The 13,914-nt window shown below is 54.0% G+C and overlaps 1 protein-coding gene across 2 annotated transcripts; it reads right to left on the reverse strand.

Annotated features, from left to right (window-relative positions):
• Positions 1-1,180: 1,180 nt before the first annotated feature.
• On the reverse strand, positions 1,181-11,817 carry VPS4A (vacuolar protein sorting 4 homolog A). 2 transcript variants are annotated; one of them, XM_045533387.1, is made up of 11 exons: positions 11,623-11,817; positions 8,228-8,339; positions 7,988-8,135; positions 6,229-6,287; positions 6,006-6,125; positions 5,405-5,561; positions 4,714-4,862; positions 4,264-4,345; positions 3,820-4,039; positions 2,742-2,882; positions 1,181-2,048 (listed from the first exon to the last, which is right to left on the reverse strand). In XM_045533387.1, the coding sequence occupies exons 1-11, from the start codon at positions 11,641-11,643 to the stop codon at positions 1,947-1,949; spliced, it is 1,311 nt and encodes a 436-aa protein (XP_045389343.1). In that variant the 5' UTR covers positions 11,644-11,817; the 3' UTR covers positions 1,181-1,946. The 2 variants fall into 2 exon arrangements, with proteins under 2 accessions (XP_045389343.1, XP_045389342.1); XM_045533386.1 differs by having other exon boundaries at positions 6,229-6,290; positions 11,623-11,815.
• Positions 11,818-13,914: the final 2,097 nt, after the last annotated feature.

Below are 13,914 nucleotides of genomic sequence, written 5' to 3' on the forward strand. Positions count from 1 at the left end.
AACCTCTGTCACTTGTCAGGGTGTTTAAGCAGTAGGAAGGAGGAAGCAGGTTAAAAAAGGAACCAAGGACCTTCTGATTCAAGTAAAGGTAACCGGAAGTAAAATTTCAAAAACACTTATAAAGTAGCCAAAGTGAAGCTATACAGACAGGGCAGTCCATATCCCTTCTTTCCAGCATTTACAAACTAACTGGTGGTGAGAACTCCCAAGTGACAATGATCCCAGCCATAGTTGCTGCATACATATCATCTGAAGGTCCGGCCTGCTGTGGCTCTAGGTAACGTGGGGGTGCCTTGGAAAGCAGCACAGGAGTCGGGCCCTAGAGCTAGCGATCAGAAGTTAGCTCAGCACAGGCTCCTAACCAGAGCAAAGAAACGCAGTGCAAGGCCAGCATACCCTAAGAGTCTGCCAACTAATCAGTCTGGGCCGCTCAGACTTTAAAGCTAGAGGAGTAATACTGGGTCTAGGAGGAGAAGGCAGGCTAGAACCACCCCCTTCACAAGCTACAAGCTTCAGTTCCTAGGCCAGGGCTTCTCTGTGTGAATCTGGTTTGACTCTGGTGTATTTGTGTGCTCGGGATGAATGTGGGATAGCCTGTACCGCTCTGCTCCTTGCCAGGCACATTTCCAGGGCTGCCACCTTGGTGTCTCACTGTCTGGGGCACAGATGAGTGGGGAAGGGTGACCCCTTCTGAACAGGGCAGCCCTACTCCATGGCAGCTGCTAGGCTGTCTCATGGGGATGCAGGCCCAGCATTATCTAACTTAATCGCCTCTCCTGCCGTTTTTTGGCCTGTTGCATCTTCTGAGGCATAACTTAATCTTCCAGAAGCCAGAAATCTGAATTTTTATGTCAACTCTCAATTTTTAAATGTTGGCAGACCAGACCAAGCTAACATGCGTGCAGGCCAGGTCTGGCCCACAAGCCTCCTGTTTGCAGTCTCTGATCTGTAACCGGGTCTCTCAAACCACCCCCAGCTACACTTCTGAGGCCTGGGGGGGCGGGGGGAGGGCGCTCGCACACCTGACTGTAGAACTGGCCTGAGAACAGCAGTCGGCGCACACTTCTACTTTGTACTCTGCTGAAGAGAAGAGAGGAGCAAGCAGAGAGAGAAAACCAGAGGGTCTTTATTGGAAGCAAGAGCCCCAGACAAGAGTCAAAGATGCAATCACTCAGGTGGCTCAAAAAGGGAAAAGGATTTATTAGACTATTTCCGGGACAGGGACCCAGGGGCAGTGGCGGGGTTCAGTGTTCCTACACTCGGAGGAAAGGCAGCAGTGCAAACCTGCCTGACGGCCTTCTTTCGTTCTGATGGAAACAGCTCTGCGTTCACAGAAGCCATCTCCTCCTGCAAGAAGACACAGGGCCCTGGACGCCAGCCTAGGGGGGTAGGAATGGCTTATCTTACTCTCAGTCTTTGAGGCAGAGCTTGGGCTGGGAGGGACGTAGGGGCGTCAGCCAATTTGTTCTCAAGGAACAAAACTTGGGAATTAAAGGAACAGCGTGGTGGGGCCTGGCCAGCCGTCCAAAGTCTGTGCCATTCACATCTCGGCTGCTCTCAACCCTTGATGCGTCCAGGTGATTTTATCTTGATAAACAAGACGAAAATCCAAGCAGCATTAATTTAGGGGAACAAAAAAGGATTAAAAAAAAAAGAAGAAGAAGATGACACACAGGGGCATGGAAAGGAGTTGGTGAGCATCCAGGAGAGGAGAGGAGGAGGAACTAGGAAGAGCCAGGATTCACTGTGTGCCCAGCGGGCAGCGGAGTCTCTGCGGCTGTGGAGGCCCTTCCTTCCTGCTCCCTGGCTGGCAGCCAGATGGCAGAGGGGACACTGTAGTGACTTAGGATGAGCCCTACAGCCCGATCTGGCCACCGATGTAGGGAGTACCATGGGTTTGCCCCAGTCAACCTCCCACTTTCACCATTGCCCAAGTGAAGAAGGTTTTAACTCTCCTGTCCAAAGTCCTCTGAGAATTTCTTCACTTTCAGGAGGTCGTCTGCATTCACTGTGGGCCGGGTAGTGGCCAAAGACCGGAGCATGTCCGACTGCAAAGACAAGAGCATGCAACTGAGGAGCCAGGCACCAGGTGCCCAGCCTCGCCTCACTGCACAACTGTGCAGTCTAGGGTGGGAAGAGGCCTGCCCTTGAGGTCACTCCTACAGCTGCCCTGCTTGAATCCACCTATGGCAGGGACCCTCTTCCCTCCCAAGGCAGCTCATACCATTTCCAGGCAGGCCTACTTCTGGTCTGAGAGAATCTAAGCTCCATCGTCTCGTCACTCCCATTAGGAGTCCATTTCTTAACTGCATGCCCACCATACTAGCCACAGGGCTGACCCCTGCCAGGACGGCACAGGCGAGACTAAGATGACAAGAGGCCCAGACTGTCTGGGCGAGCGGCTGCCTTTGCAGCTGCACCAGATCAAACCATGCCAACACAGGTTCATGGTTCCTTCTGTGTACCAAATCAGCCAAACCGTGGAATGGTGTAGTCCCATTATCTGGACTTTACTTTTCTTGCTGAAGAATATAAAATGCTAATGCTGCTGCCTCCATCCTGGCCCCCGCCGAGTCTCATGGCAGGAGCCCCCGCTACCCAGAGCTGCAAGAGCCATTCCTGGGTTAGGAGGAGCCACAGCAGCCCAGAACACAGAAGGAGGGGACCTCATTTTTAAGCTTAGACCCAAGCTCCCAATTTCCTGGATTTTGTGCAGTCCTCTCTCCCAAGTGGCCACCTACCATGCAAACCACAGGCTCTAAGAGTTTGTCACCAGGGACATCCATCCAAGTCATCTCCATGGCCCCCGGGTCCCCTGGTGAGCATGGGGTCAGGAGGTCATCGATCACAATGCTGGGGTTGGTGCGGGAAGGGCCACAAACCTGAAACCAAACAGGAATTTGGCTGGAGTGGGTGCCCCTGTGTTTGGGGAACAGTCAGGGCAGCTCAGATTTCTAAGGACATCCTAAAGAGAAGGTAATGCAGGCTTTCTAGGTCATTGGGGTCAGAGGAGGGAGGGGCTCCTACGGGCTGATCAGAGGCTTGTTATTGGCACATCTTCCAGCCACTGTCCTCCAGAATCTCAATTTGTAGCTCCAGATGCCTTTTTTTCCTCATTAATGCCATCGAATCATACCATGGGTGTGGTGACATAAAAAATGTTTTTCCCAGTAAAGTCTGCTGCATTGGCAGAATGTTCCCCAAATGTCCCCAAGGCTCATTTCCTCACCTGCTTCAGCTCTTGACGCACACATCCCCCCCAGTGTCCTTTGACAGTGCAGCCTGCCCAGCCCTCCCCCATCACCTCTGAGAGCCCAGCATTTCCTTTACTGTCTGTCTCCCCCCACCAGAAAGGAGGCTCCTGGAGGGCAGAGATTTTTCGCTTTGTGGTCACTAATGTCTCCCCAGCACTGAGGACAGTGCCAGGCACACAGCAGGACCCACAGCAAACCCTCAATGAAGATTTGCTGAACAAATGGATGAGCCTTCCTTACAATCAGTAATTCTATATCCAGCACGTTCCAAACATTTGTTTGGTGCACAAGAGCACAGTGCGGACAGAGACAGCCACAGTGCTGCTAAGATGGTGCACTGCCCTCTGGTTTTACACATTCTGAGATGGCCACACTTGGGCAAGAAGTGATACAGCCCTGCCCCTGAAGCCAGCGGCCCCACCTGGCACTTGTCCTTGGCTCTCCAGAAGACCAATAACATGTCACCTGAGCAGCCAGGCAGCAGGACCAGGGAGCTGGCAAAGAAAGCCAGTAATTCCCCCCCTTTCTGTGACATTTTCTAAGCAACTGCTTGCCGGCCACTCACCTTTTTGAAGTGTGTTGCCGACTGTACTTTTCTAACGGGCTGCATGAGGGAGTCCCGCACGATGATGCTAATGTCTGCGCCTGAATAGCCTTCTGTCTTGCGGGCCAGCTCGTGGATGTTGGCATCTGTGAGGTTGTGGGGCGTGCTCCCCAGATGCAATCGGAACATCTGGGCGCGGGCGGCTTCCTCTGGCAAGGGGATGTAAATCCGCTTTTCAAACCTAGAGAGCCAAGCACACGGCAGGAATTGAGAGCAGATGGCAGGATGGTATTAACGGAAGGGGCAGCACGGAGACTCCTGAGATGAGAGAGGACTCTGCTCGACACGCAGACAGGGGGAAGACTCCGGAGAAATGAGGTCAGGCTACACCCACGGGCTGCCAGCGGCAGGCTGACCATGGCTGGAGAACGACTTCAGGCCCTGGCTCCTCCTGGGGAGACTTACCTCCTCCTGATGGCTGAATCCAACACCCATGGGATGTTTGTGGCACCAAGAACCAGAGTCCCATCGTTGTTATTCCCCACTCCTGAGAAGAAAGGGAGACAAAAGACTGACTCTGGACACCTGCAAGGGTAAGTTAGAACCTGTGGGGACACACCTCAGGGGCTTTGTGTGTCATCAGTTGAAGCCATCCCTGTGCCACCACTGGCAATGTCCCAGCTGAAATTAAACCAGGTTCTGGTCTGGCTTTGCCAAGGGTGAAGAAACTTCCAGCACTGCCTGCCCCAGAGCAGTCGGCATGGCAAAGGCCCCAGGAGCCTCTCCCCGATGACGGGTCCTCCCCAGCCTGAGGAGATGGGGCTGAGAAGGACACTAGCCACAGCTAAATAATGAAGCCAGGGGTTGGCTTTAGGTAGAAGGAAGCCCCAGGGGGCACCTGGGACTAGCACGCACCCTGCATTTGGACCAAGAACTCCGTTTTGATCCTTCGGGCAGCCTCGCTCTCATTTTCATTTCGGGATCCGCAGAGGGAATCCACCTCGTCGATGAAGATGATGGAGGGCTTGTGCTGCCGGGCCAGCTCAAACAGGTTCTTGACTAGCCTGTGCAGGTGAGAAACGGGGTCAGGATCTGGACACTCTCGTACACGCCCACCCAGGGCCCAGCTGCCACTTCTCTCCTCTTGCCCTTCCCACAGAGGGGCTGAGACAACAGTCACACCTGGACTGCAGGAAAAATGGTGCTGACCAGTCCTCTGGCAGCACTGTGCCCAGAGGAAGAGCAAGCCTTAGCATCTGCTTCGAATTCTGGGAGCCCCAGTCATTGGCTCTGGACTTAGCACAGTCAGTTCCCTTCCTCTAAGCCTCAGTTTCTTCATCTGCAAAATGGGAGTCAGTGTGGGGTATAAGTTAACTATTAATATATAAAATGTTCCATCAGGGGACACTCAACTGCTAGCCAGTTCTTGGCTCCTTTCCCTTCCCTTCTTGAGCACCTCCATCTCTCCCAGGTTCACCCGCCTTTGTCAGGACAGCGTCCCACCCAATCTGGCTACTCTCCCTGAATATCAAACAGCAGCTCCTCTGGGAGGGGACCCTGAGAGGCAGGGAAGCTGGTCCACCGGCAGCTGCCGGGGCTGACTTACTTCTCACTCTCCCCCAGCCACTTGGACATCAGATCTGAGGAGGACACAGAGAAGAAGGTGGAGTTGTTGGCCTCTGTTGCCACCGCTTTGGCCAGGTAGGATTTCCCTGTGCCAGGGGGTCCAAAGAGCAGTATCCCTCGCCAAGGGGTACGCTTGCCTACGACAGAGAGTAAAGGGAAGTGAGCTTCTTGCTGACTGGGGACAGGGAACAAAAAAAGGCAGATTGTTAGTCACTGTAAATACAGTAAGAAACAGTTCTGTAAAACAAATGATTCTAGGAACAAAGGAGTGAAGAGAGCTAAATTACCTGCTGAGAGCCTGGTAATTCAGCCTAGCCCTTGCTAATAACCCCATGACCTTGAAAAGTGACATTGGCTAGCCCTGCCCACCCGCTGCGATGGCCAACACACAGGTCTAGTCACAAAAGTGGTTTTTGAGCGTGGTGAGCAGGCTGGGGTCGCTCCTGACTGTGAGCACACGGCAGGGCTGGGGAGCTGAGTTGTCACCTGCTCCCAGAGACTGGAGAGTGGGAACTCTGGGCTGGCTCCCTCAGAAGCCTGGCATTTTTTTTTGTCTAGGCCTAAAGTGGCTCAACTCTTACCTGTGAACAAGTGTGGGAATTTAATTGGCAAAATGACAGCTTCTTTGAGGGCCTCCTTGGCCCCGTCCAGCCCGGCCACATCATTCCACCGTATGTTGGGCTTCTCCATGACAACAGCACCTGCGAGAGGGAGGCCGACCGGTGCCCGGCCCGTGAGCACGAGCCGACCCGACAGGGGCCTGCGCCGCCTCCCCTCCCGCTGCCACAGCCTCGAGCCTCTTACCCATCAGTTGTTCTTGTAATTTCTTCTTCTCTGGATTATCCTCTTCACTGTCACTATCGCTGCTGGGAAAGGAGACAGGTGATCACAAGCTGGACTTTCAGCCTGGGAGCAGGGAAGCTCTCAAGCGAGGCCAGGCTCTGTCACCGGCACAGTGGTCAAGGAGCACTGTCCCTGCTCACATCGGTGCGCGCCCGGCAAGCAGGTACCTTGAGGAGGTCTGGCCCCCTCTCTGAGCAGCTCTTGCCTCTGATCTTCCAACACACACTCGTAACCCAGCCCCGGTTCTTCATGCCAGCCCTCTCCCAAAGCCTGGTGAGGGACACGCGCCTTCGCTGCACTGAGAGAGCAGCCAGGGAAACTACGCGGCTGTCGGAGCCTTTCGTACAGACTCAGGGACAGAGAGCATGTGGCTGTGACTCCAAAGTAGTCGTGTGCCAAAGGACAGAGAAGAGGACAAATGCAAATCTGCAAGGGAACACCTGGGGAGAACCACACGGTAACTACCCTCATCCCAGCAGTGAGTCCTACCCTGACATAGTTTATTTGTCATCCTCAAAGCTCTTTAACCCCTCCGGGAGATCCCCGGTCTCCTGCCCCCTCCTGGGTCTGTCTCTCACTCTGGGGCACGTACTGTCCATGCCTGAGGGGAGAGCCTCTAGATTCCAGGTCTCCTACTGTGACCCTCCTGCCCTGAGGACCCTCCCCTCGCCCTGCCTCCAGGACGGCACGGGCGTGTGCTCAGCTGACTGGAATTGCCTGGAATTGCCGCAGTGGGTGAAGCCCAGAGGTGAGAGGCTGTGGAGAGAGCACTGGCTTAGGAGTCAGAGACAGGGTCCAGGGTCCATCACGTACTGGCTGTGTGGCCTTGGCAAATCTCTGAACCTCTGAGTCAGCTGCCTCAGCTGTCAGATGACATGATGATTCTTAGATTGTAACAGCAGGCCAGGCGCGGTGGCTCACGCCTGTAATCCTAGCACTTGGGAGGCCGAGGCGGGAGGATCGCTCGAGGTCAGGAGTTTGAGACCAGCCTGAGCACGAGTGAGACCCCGTCTCTACTAAAAAATAGAAAGAAATTAGCTGGCCAACTAAAAATATATATATATAGAAAAAATTAGCCGGGCATGGTGGCACATGCCTATAGTCCCAGAGACTCGAGAGGCTGAGGCAGAAGGATCGCTTGAGCCCAGGAGTTTGAGGTTGCTGTGAGCTAGGCTGACGCCACGGCACTCTAGCCTGGCAACAGAGTGAGACTCTGTCTCCAAAAGAAAACAGCGGCCGGCCCAGGCGGGCCGTTCACTGTGTGCCACGCTCTCCTCTAAGGGCTTCACCCACATCCTCTCTTTACAGCAATGCTAGAGTTCCGTTATCTTCCCCCTCCCGGATGTGGAGAATGAAGGCACAGGAAGTCATGGCACTTGCCCAGGGCCACACGGCTAGGAAGTGACAGAGCTAGGTTATACCCCGACAGTTGGGCTGCAGAGTCCAAGGCTGACAGCCTCCACACTGGGTGCCCCTCTCCCCCACAGCTTTTGTGGCAGATCCAGGAGATGATGTGCACAGAGGCATTCTGTGAAGTGCTTCATGAAAGCAGCTGTCGGCGCTGCCCTCACTGTGTCATGAGGCGAATGCCCCATAAGGCAGGCACTGTGGAAATCCAGGGCAGCATTACCGCCAAGAATGACAGTGACACGTCAAGAGGGTACACATGTTCGGGGGCTCCAGGCCGCCAGGGGCCAGCTGCACACGCCTGCACACTCACCCCTTGCCCTCACTCTGACTCTCTTTCACTGGCTTCTTGCCATGCTTCTCTTTGTTTCGTAAATAATCCTTGAGCTTCTCGGCCCGGTCTAGGTACTGCATGCACTTGGCTCGAATGCTCTCCTTAGCCTTGTCGCTGTGTGCCTCATCTGCAACGGGAAACCAGAGAGGGTCCCATGAGCCCCGTGTGCCCACCCTCTTCTCCTCGCTGCAGCCAGGGAGGACCCCACGCATGACTCACACTTGATAGCGTGGAGGAAATACTCCACGGCATGCTGGTAGAGCCGCAGCGCCTCCTCGTAATTCTTGGCCTTATCCTCTTCTGTGGCTTTTGTCACCAGATCAATGGCTTTCTGGAAAGGCAAAGCAGATAGCTCAGTGCTTCCTAGGAGATCTGGAAAGCCCTGGGGTCACAGGCAGCAGGCTGAGATATGATGAGCGATGTCGCCAGGCCCGTGGATTTATCACTCTCAGACCATTACATTGGCCTACTTCTCCAACATCTCCTAGAAAGGCCTTAAAAGGAGGCTTTGAAAGCCAGCTGTCCCCTTCACAATAAGCTCATCCAGTTAAAAGCAACCTCCTTCTCAGTCCTCACTCCGGATTTCAGCAAGTGGACACCTGACCTAGTATCTCAGGCTGGGGCTTAAAGGGCGACTCCACAGGACTTTCTATTCCACTGCCTCGAAGGAAAGAGAAACTGAGACCGACAGCCTGGAAGAGGGGACACCCGGAAGCAAGTGATTGATGATTTGCTCAGCAAGGAGGCCAGAAACCGCACTTGGCCTCAGGGCCAGAGAAGAGCCAGCCAGCTAGAAGAGTGCTTCATCGACCCGAGAGTTTCTGTGAGAGACTTAAAGGCATCCCCACCCCTTCTCCTGGCCCAATGCAACTTGTTTCTCTAGAAGAAAAGAGAAGACAGTTTTCCCAAACTGTCTGAAGTTGACACCCAGGGAGGGGATGCTTAGACAGGTGGCTCAATATACCAGTTCGCTCCAGTGAGAAAAGTGCTTGCTTACTCCAGAGGCAGCGACGTGCTGCCAATTGAGGGGAACTGTCCCCTCGAACCTTCTAAGAACTCTGAGTGTGAGTGTCTGTGGATATCTAATAAATCCTGTAGGCCCGTGTCCTAGGCTGAACTGAGAGCACCTATGTATCCAATTTTTAAAACTGCAGTTTCCCCAACCGAGGAAACACGACCAGCATCCTCCTCCTCAGTCAGACCCAGCGCTGGCTGCCGGGCAGGCGGATCCCACTCCGGACCCACAGTTCCGAGCACAGCAAACAATCACCCTCCTGACCGGCTCTCTCGGCAGGGCCAGGGCATTTGTTCAGCCCTTCCTCATCTGCCAGCTCCGAAAGAAAGACACACAGATAGTTCTACAGAGGGGGCAGGCTGGGGTGAGTCGGGCCAGGTGAGTTAAGGGAACCCACCAGACCGAAGAGACAAGGAGGGGTGAAGGCTGCTATTTTCAAGCTTCGGCTCCCTCCACCACCTACCGAGAGTGAACCTTCTCCGACAATTAGCTTCCACACAAGCTCCATGTGTCTACTCTTTTCTCTATGATGTTCCTTCAGACTTGAAGGCAGTGCTCCGGGCCCTGGTGACACCTCTTCTCCAGAGCCAACACCCCCCAGTTCCTTGGACATTTTGACTCTATACAGCTTCTTTCCTGGGTCTGTCCTCAGCACAACACTACCTCAGGTATTCCCTGTTCCCCATGGAGCAGAGCAGACCCATTCCCTCCCTCCTTCTAGATCCTCTACTAATGCACCTAAGAGTGCAGTAGATTTTTCTGGCAGCCACTTAAAGTTTTTCACATGCAGGAGGCCTTAGTTTCAATAGAAACAGTTTTGCCTAACAAGAGGGTAAGGTGACAAATAAAACTGCCAGCTCTGCTGCATCTCTAGTAACACACATGGCAAAGGATGAGGAGGAAAGAAAAGGGTAACAAGGGTATGAAACGGGCTGACAAACCTGGAAAGGACCAGACAATAAATGCTTTAGGTCTTGCCAGCCAGCCACCTCTGTAGCAAATACTCAGCTCTACCTTTGTAGCACAAAAGCAGCCACAGACAACATGTAAATAAATGAGCGGGGATGTGTTCCAATAAAACTTTATTTATAGACACTGAAATTTGAATTTCATGATTTGCAAGTGTCATGCAACATGTCTTCCAGCCATTTAAAAAATGTAAAAAGCTATGACATTGCAGTCACAAAGGACCACATATTGTATGACACCATTTATATAAAATGCCCAGAATAGGCAAATCCATAGAGACAGAACGTAGATTAGTGGTTGCATAGAGCTGGGAGGGGGGGAGGGATTGGGGGGTGACAGCTAAAGGGTGCAGGGTTTCTTTTAGGGTGATGAAGCTTTTTGTTCTTGTTTTTGAGACAGGGTCTCAGTTCAGGCTGGTCTCGAACTCCTGGCCTCAAGTGATCCTCCTGCCTCAGCCTCCCAAAGCTCTGGGATTACAGTCTGGAGGCACCATGCCCAGCAGAAAGATGTTCCAAAACGTGATTGTGGTGATGGCTGCACAACTCCGTGAATATACTAAAAGCATTGAACTGTACCCTTTAAATGGGTGAGTTGCATGGTATGTGAGTTATGTCTTCAGCTATTTTTAAAAAACCATAAAAAACATTCTTAGCTCACAGGCCATATAAAAACTGGCTGGGCAGATGGGATCTGCAGCTTCTGCTGGCTGATGGTGGGGTCTGGCTTTGGTCTCCATCTAATTCCTAGCCTGGTACCCCAGCTTATTCACGCCTGTCCCCAGTCTTCCCTCACCTGGAGTAACCATCCGGCCCCTCCTCCGGGCCATCTGAATGCTGCCCTTCCTCCGATGATGCCCCTGCTTCCAGGAAGTCCTACCTGACTCCCTCAGGCACTGTGCATTTACTATGTTCCAGACACTATGGTGCGAATACTTTACCTGAATTATTCAATCTAGAGCCATTGTCACAACCCTACAGGGCATTAACCCATTTTACAGACAAGGAAACCTGAGATTTCACGATCAAAAAAGTAGCCCAAGGTCACATGCTAGTGAGTGGCAGAGCTGAGGTACAATCCCCGGGCTGACGCCTGAGCATGTTTACGTTTTCTGGCCCTGCAAGACTGACAGGACCTGGAGGGCGGGTCCGTCATTCGTCTAGGTGGCGCCACCCCAGCACCACCCCGCACTATCTAGGGAATGAATGAAGGGTCGCAGGCCGAGAAGAGGAAGTCAGATTGGGGAAGGAGCCGGGCCTTGTGCCAAGTCGGGGCCGAGGGGCTTCCAGGACCCGGGGCAGGAGGAGGGAGTGAGCATCGCTCCCTGGGAGACCAGCCGGACCCCGGGCCGAGCTCCCCGAGGCGGCCCGTGAGGCCCGGGTGAGGCCGATCGGCACGGCAGTCCCGGGGCGCCGGGGGCACGTAGCGGCCACGGGGCTCGGCCAGCCGGGCCGGGCCGGGTCCTGGGGGTGGAGACGCCGCTCGCCTCCGAGCGCGTGAAACAGAAACGGGTGGAGGCGGGAGCCGGGCGGCGGAGGCGGGGGCCGCGAGGCCGGGGCTCCGAGGAGGCCGCCCGCCCGCCCTGCTCTGCGGCCCGCAGGCCCCGCCGCGCCGCCTTGGCCGAGCCAGGTACCTGGAGGGTTGACGTTGTCATTTCATCTCCTGGTTCCGCCCCACACCCCGCGGCGCTGCTTGCGACCTCGGTCCGGCCCCGGGGAGCCGAGGTACTGGGTCCGGTGTGGGGACCCGGCGGTCGGCGCTGGGCGCGGGCAGGGCACCACTCGCAGCCGGAGCCGAGTCCGAGGGCGAGCGAGGAGCGCTGCCCAGAGCGGCCGGGCCCGAGCGGCGCGGCTGCCCCCCGGCGGCCACGGCCCGCACTGCAGGCACCGCTCCCCGCGGGGGCTGGGCGAGGGCAGGGGGCGGGGCGAGAGGCGGGGCGGGGCCTGGCGGGACCCGGGCTCGAGGGGCGTGGCTAGGGGCGGGGCAGGGTAGAATCCGGAAGTCCTGGACCCGCTTGGAATAAAACAGCGCCTATAGGGCAGTTTTATTTGCACAATAAAAAGTACCTTTCCAGAGCTTTGGTTTCCTCATGTTTAACAGGGTATGATAACAATTCGTACCTGCCTTGTCTGCCTTTTAGGGGCAATGCATGAGCTCGCTAATGCAAACACAATGTGTCCCGCACTGGGGCTCAGTCACTGGTAACTGTTATGATACTGGTGACTCTAAAGCCAGTTTTGTTTTGCTTTTTAAATATTACGCCTTTTACTTTTCTCCTTAGGAAAGTGGCTAAACGTCCGAACCTGGGGGCTTCACCCAGGTGACCTTCAGCATAGCAGATTGGTGGTTCAGGTTCTTTCAATATTTACTAGGGCCCTACTATGCGCGGGGCTCCGAGCGAGTTTCTGGGAATACAAGAATGATCAAAACAGTTGTAGAGGGGCCTGCTCGGCTCTAGAGGAGTCTAAGAAAGATGAAGTTCATCAGGAGGTAGTAAGCGTGTTAAGGCCCATGTGCTGTGTGAGCTTCTCCCAGGCAGCCTACCCAAGATAGAGGGTCAGGAAAGGCCCTTAAGTGCAGTCTGGAGGGAGTTGGGGGGAAGGGAGGCGCATTCTAGGTTGATGAACCAGCCTGTGCCAAAGCCCTGAGGCCAGTGGTGGAGAAAGTGGAAGAGGGCTCAGATGGCCACACAGAAGAAAGTAAGTATAAGTCTAACTTGAACTGATGTTGGGAAGGTGGGCAGGGGCCAGGACATCTGGCTGTGGTAAACATTTTAGGTTTTATCCCAAGAGCAACGGGAAACTGTTTTGTTCTTTTTTTTTTTTTTTCTGAGACAGAGTCTCACTCTGCTGCCCCAGATAGACTGCAGTGGCGTCATCATAGCTCACTGCAACCTCAAACTCCTGAGCTCAAGTGATCCTCCTGCCTCAGCCTCCCGAGTAGCTGGGACTACAAGTACGTGCCACAACGCCCAGCTAATTTTTTTTTTTCTATTTTTAGTAGAGATGGGGTTTCACTCTTGCTTAGCCTAGTCTTGAATTCCTAGCTCAGGCGATCCTCCTTCCTCGGTCTCCCAGAGTACAGAGTACTAGGATTACAGGTGGGGAAACTATTTGTTTAAAGATTTTGTTTTTTATGGGGTTTTTTTTTTTTTGGTTTCGGTTTATGCTTTTTGCATTTTATATAGATGATGCTAGCACTAGTACAGAAAACAGATTGATTGCAGGAATGGGGTAGCTATAGCAGTATGAAGCTATTGCCATAGTCCAGAAGAGATGAGGGAAAATACAGGGTGCAGAGGTTTTAGAAAACAGATCATGAGAACTTGGAAGGGGACTGGATATGGTGAACAGTAAGGGGCAGGAAGGGACAGAGATGACTCCTGGCTTCAGCTCCTGAACTGCTGGTGCTCTGAGATGGGGAGACTGGACAAATAGAGCTTTATGGGGTAGGAGCTGAGGAAGATCATGAGTTTGAGGTGCCTTTGAAATGCCCCTGTGAAAACATCAAATGTCAGTTGGATAGATACATTTGGAACTCAGAGGAAGTATCTGTGAGACATCTGGGCATCCGTGGGAATAGAAGCTCTGCAAGTGAGGTCTCCTAAGGAGTAGAGAGCAGGGTGAGGTGAGGAAAGCTTTGAGATTTGTTAGCCAGAGGAGGACGAGTCTGCAAAAGCAGCCCAAAAAGATAGTGGGGGGCGGGAGGGGGGGGAAGGACAGTCAGAAGAGTGTCCTGGAAGTGTGTCAAGGGGCTGGGGGTGGGGGGAGACTGTTGGTAAGGAGAGACGGGACAGCAGTACCTAATGCGGCTGAGAAGGCAAACAGTGAGAGGGGAGACACTGATGGGCTTGGCCAGGGACAGAGGCAGGAGCCACACTGCAGGGGGCTGGAGTGAGTGGATCCCGAGGATGTGAAGTCCATAA

Source organism: Lemur catta, chromosome 20 (genome assembly GCF_020740605.2).
Source record: "Lemur catta isolate mLemCat1 chromosome 20, mLemCat1.pri, whole genome shotgun sequence".
NCBI lineage: Eukaryota > Metazoa > Chordata > Mammalia > Primates > Lemuridae > Lemur > Lemur catta.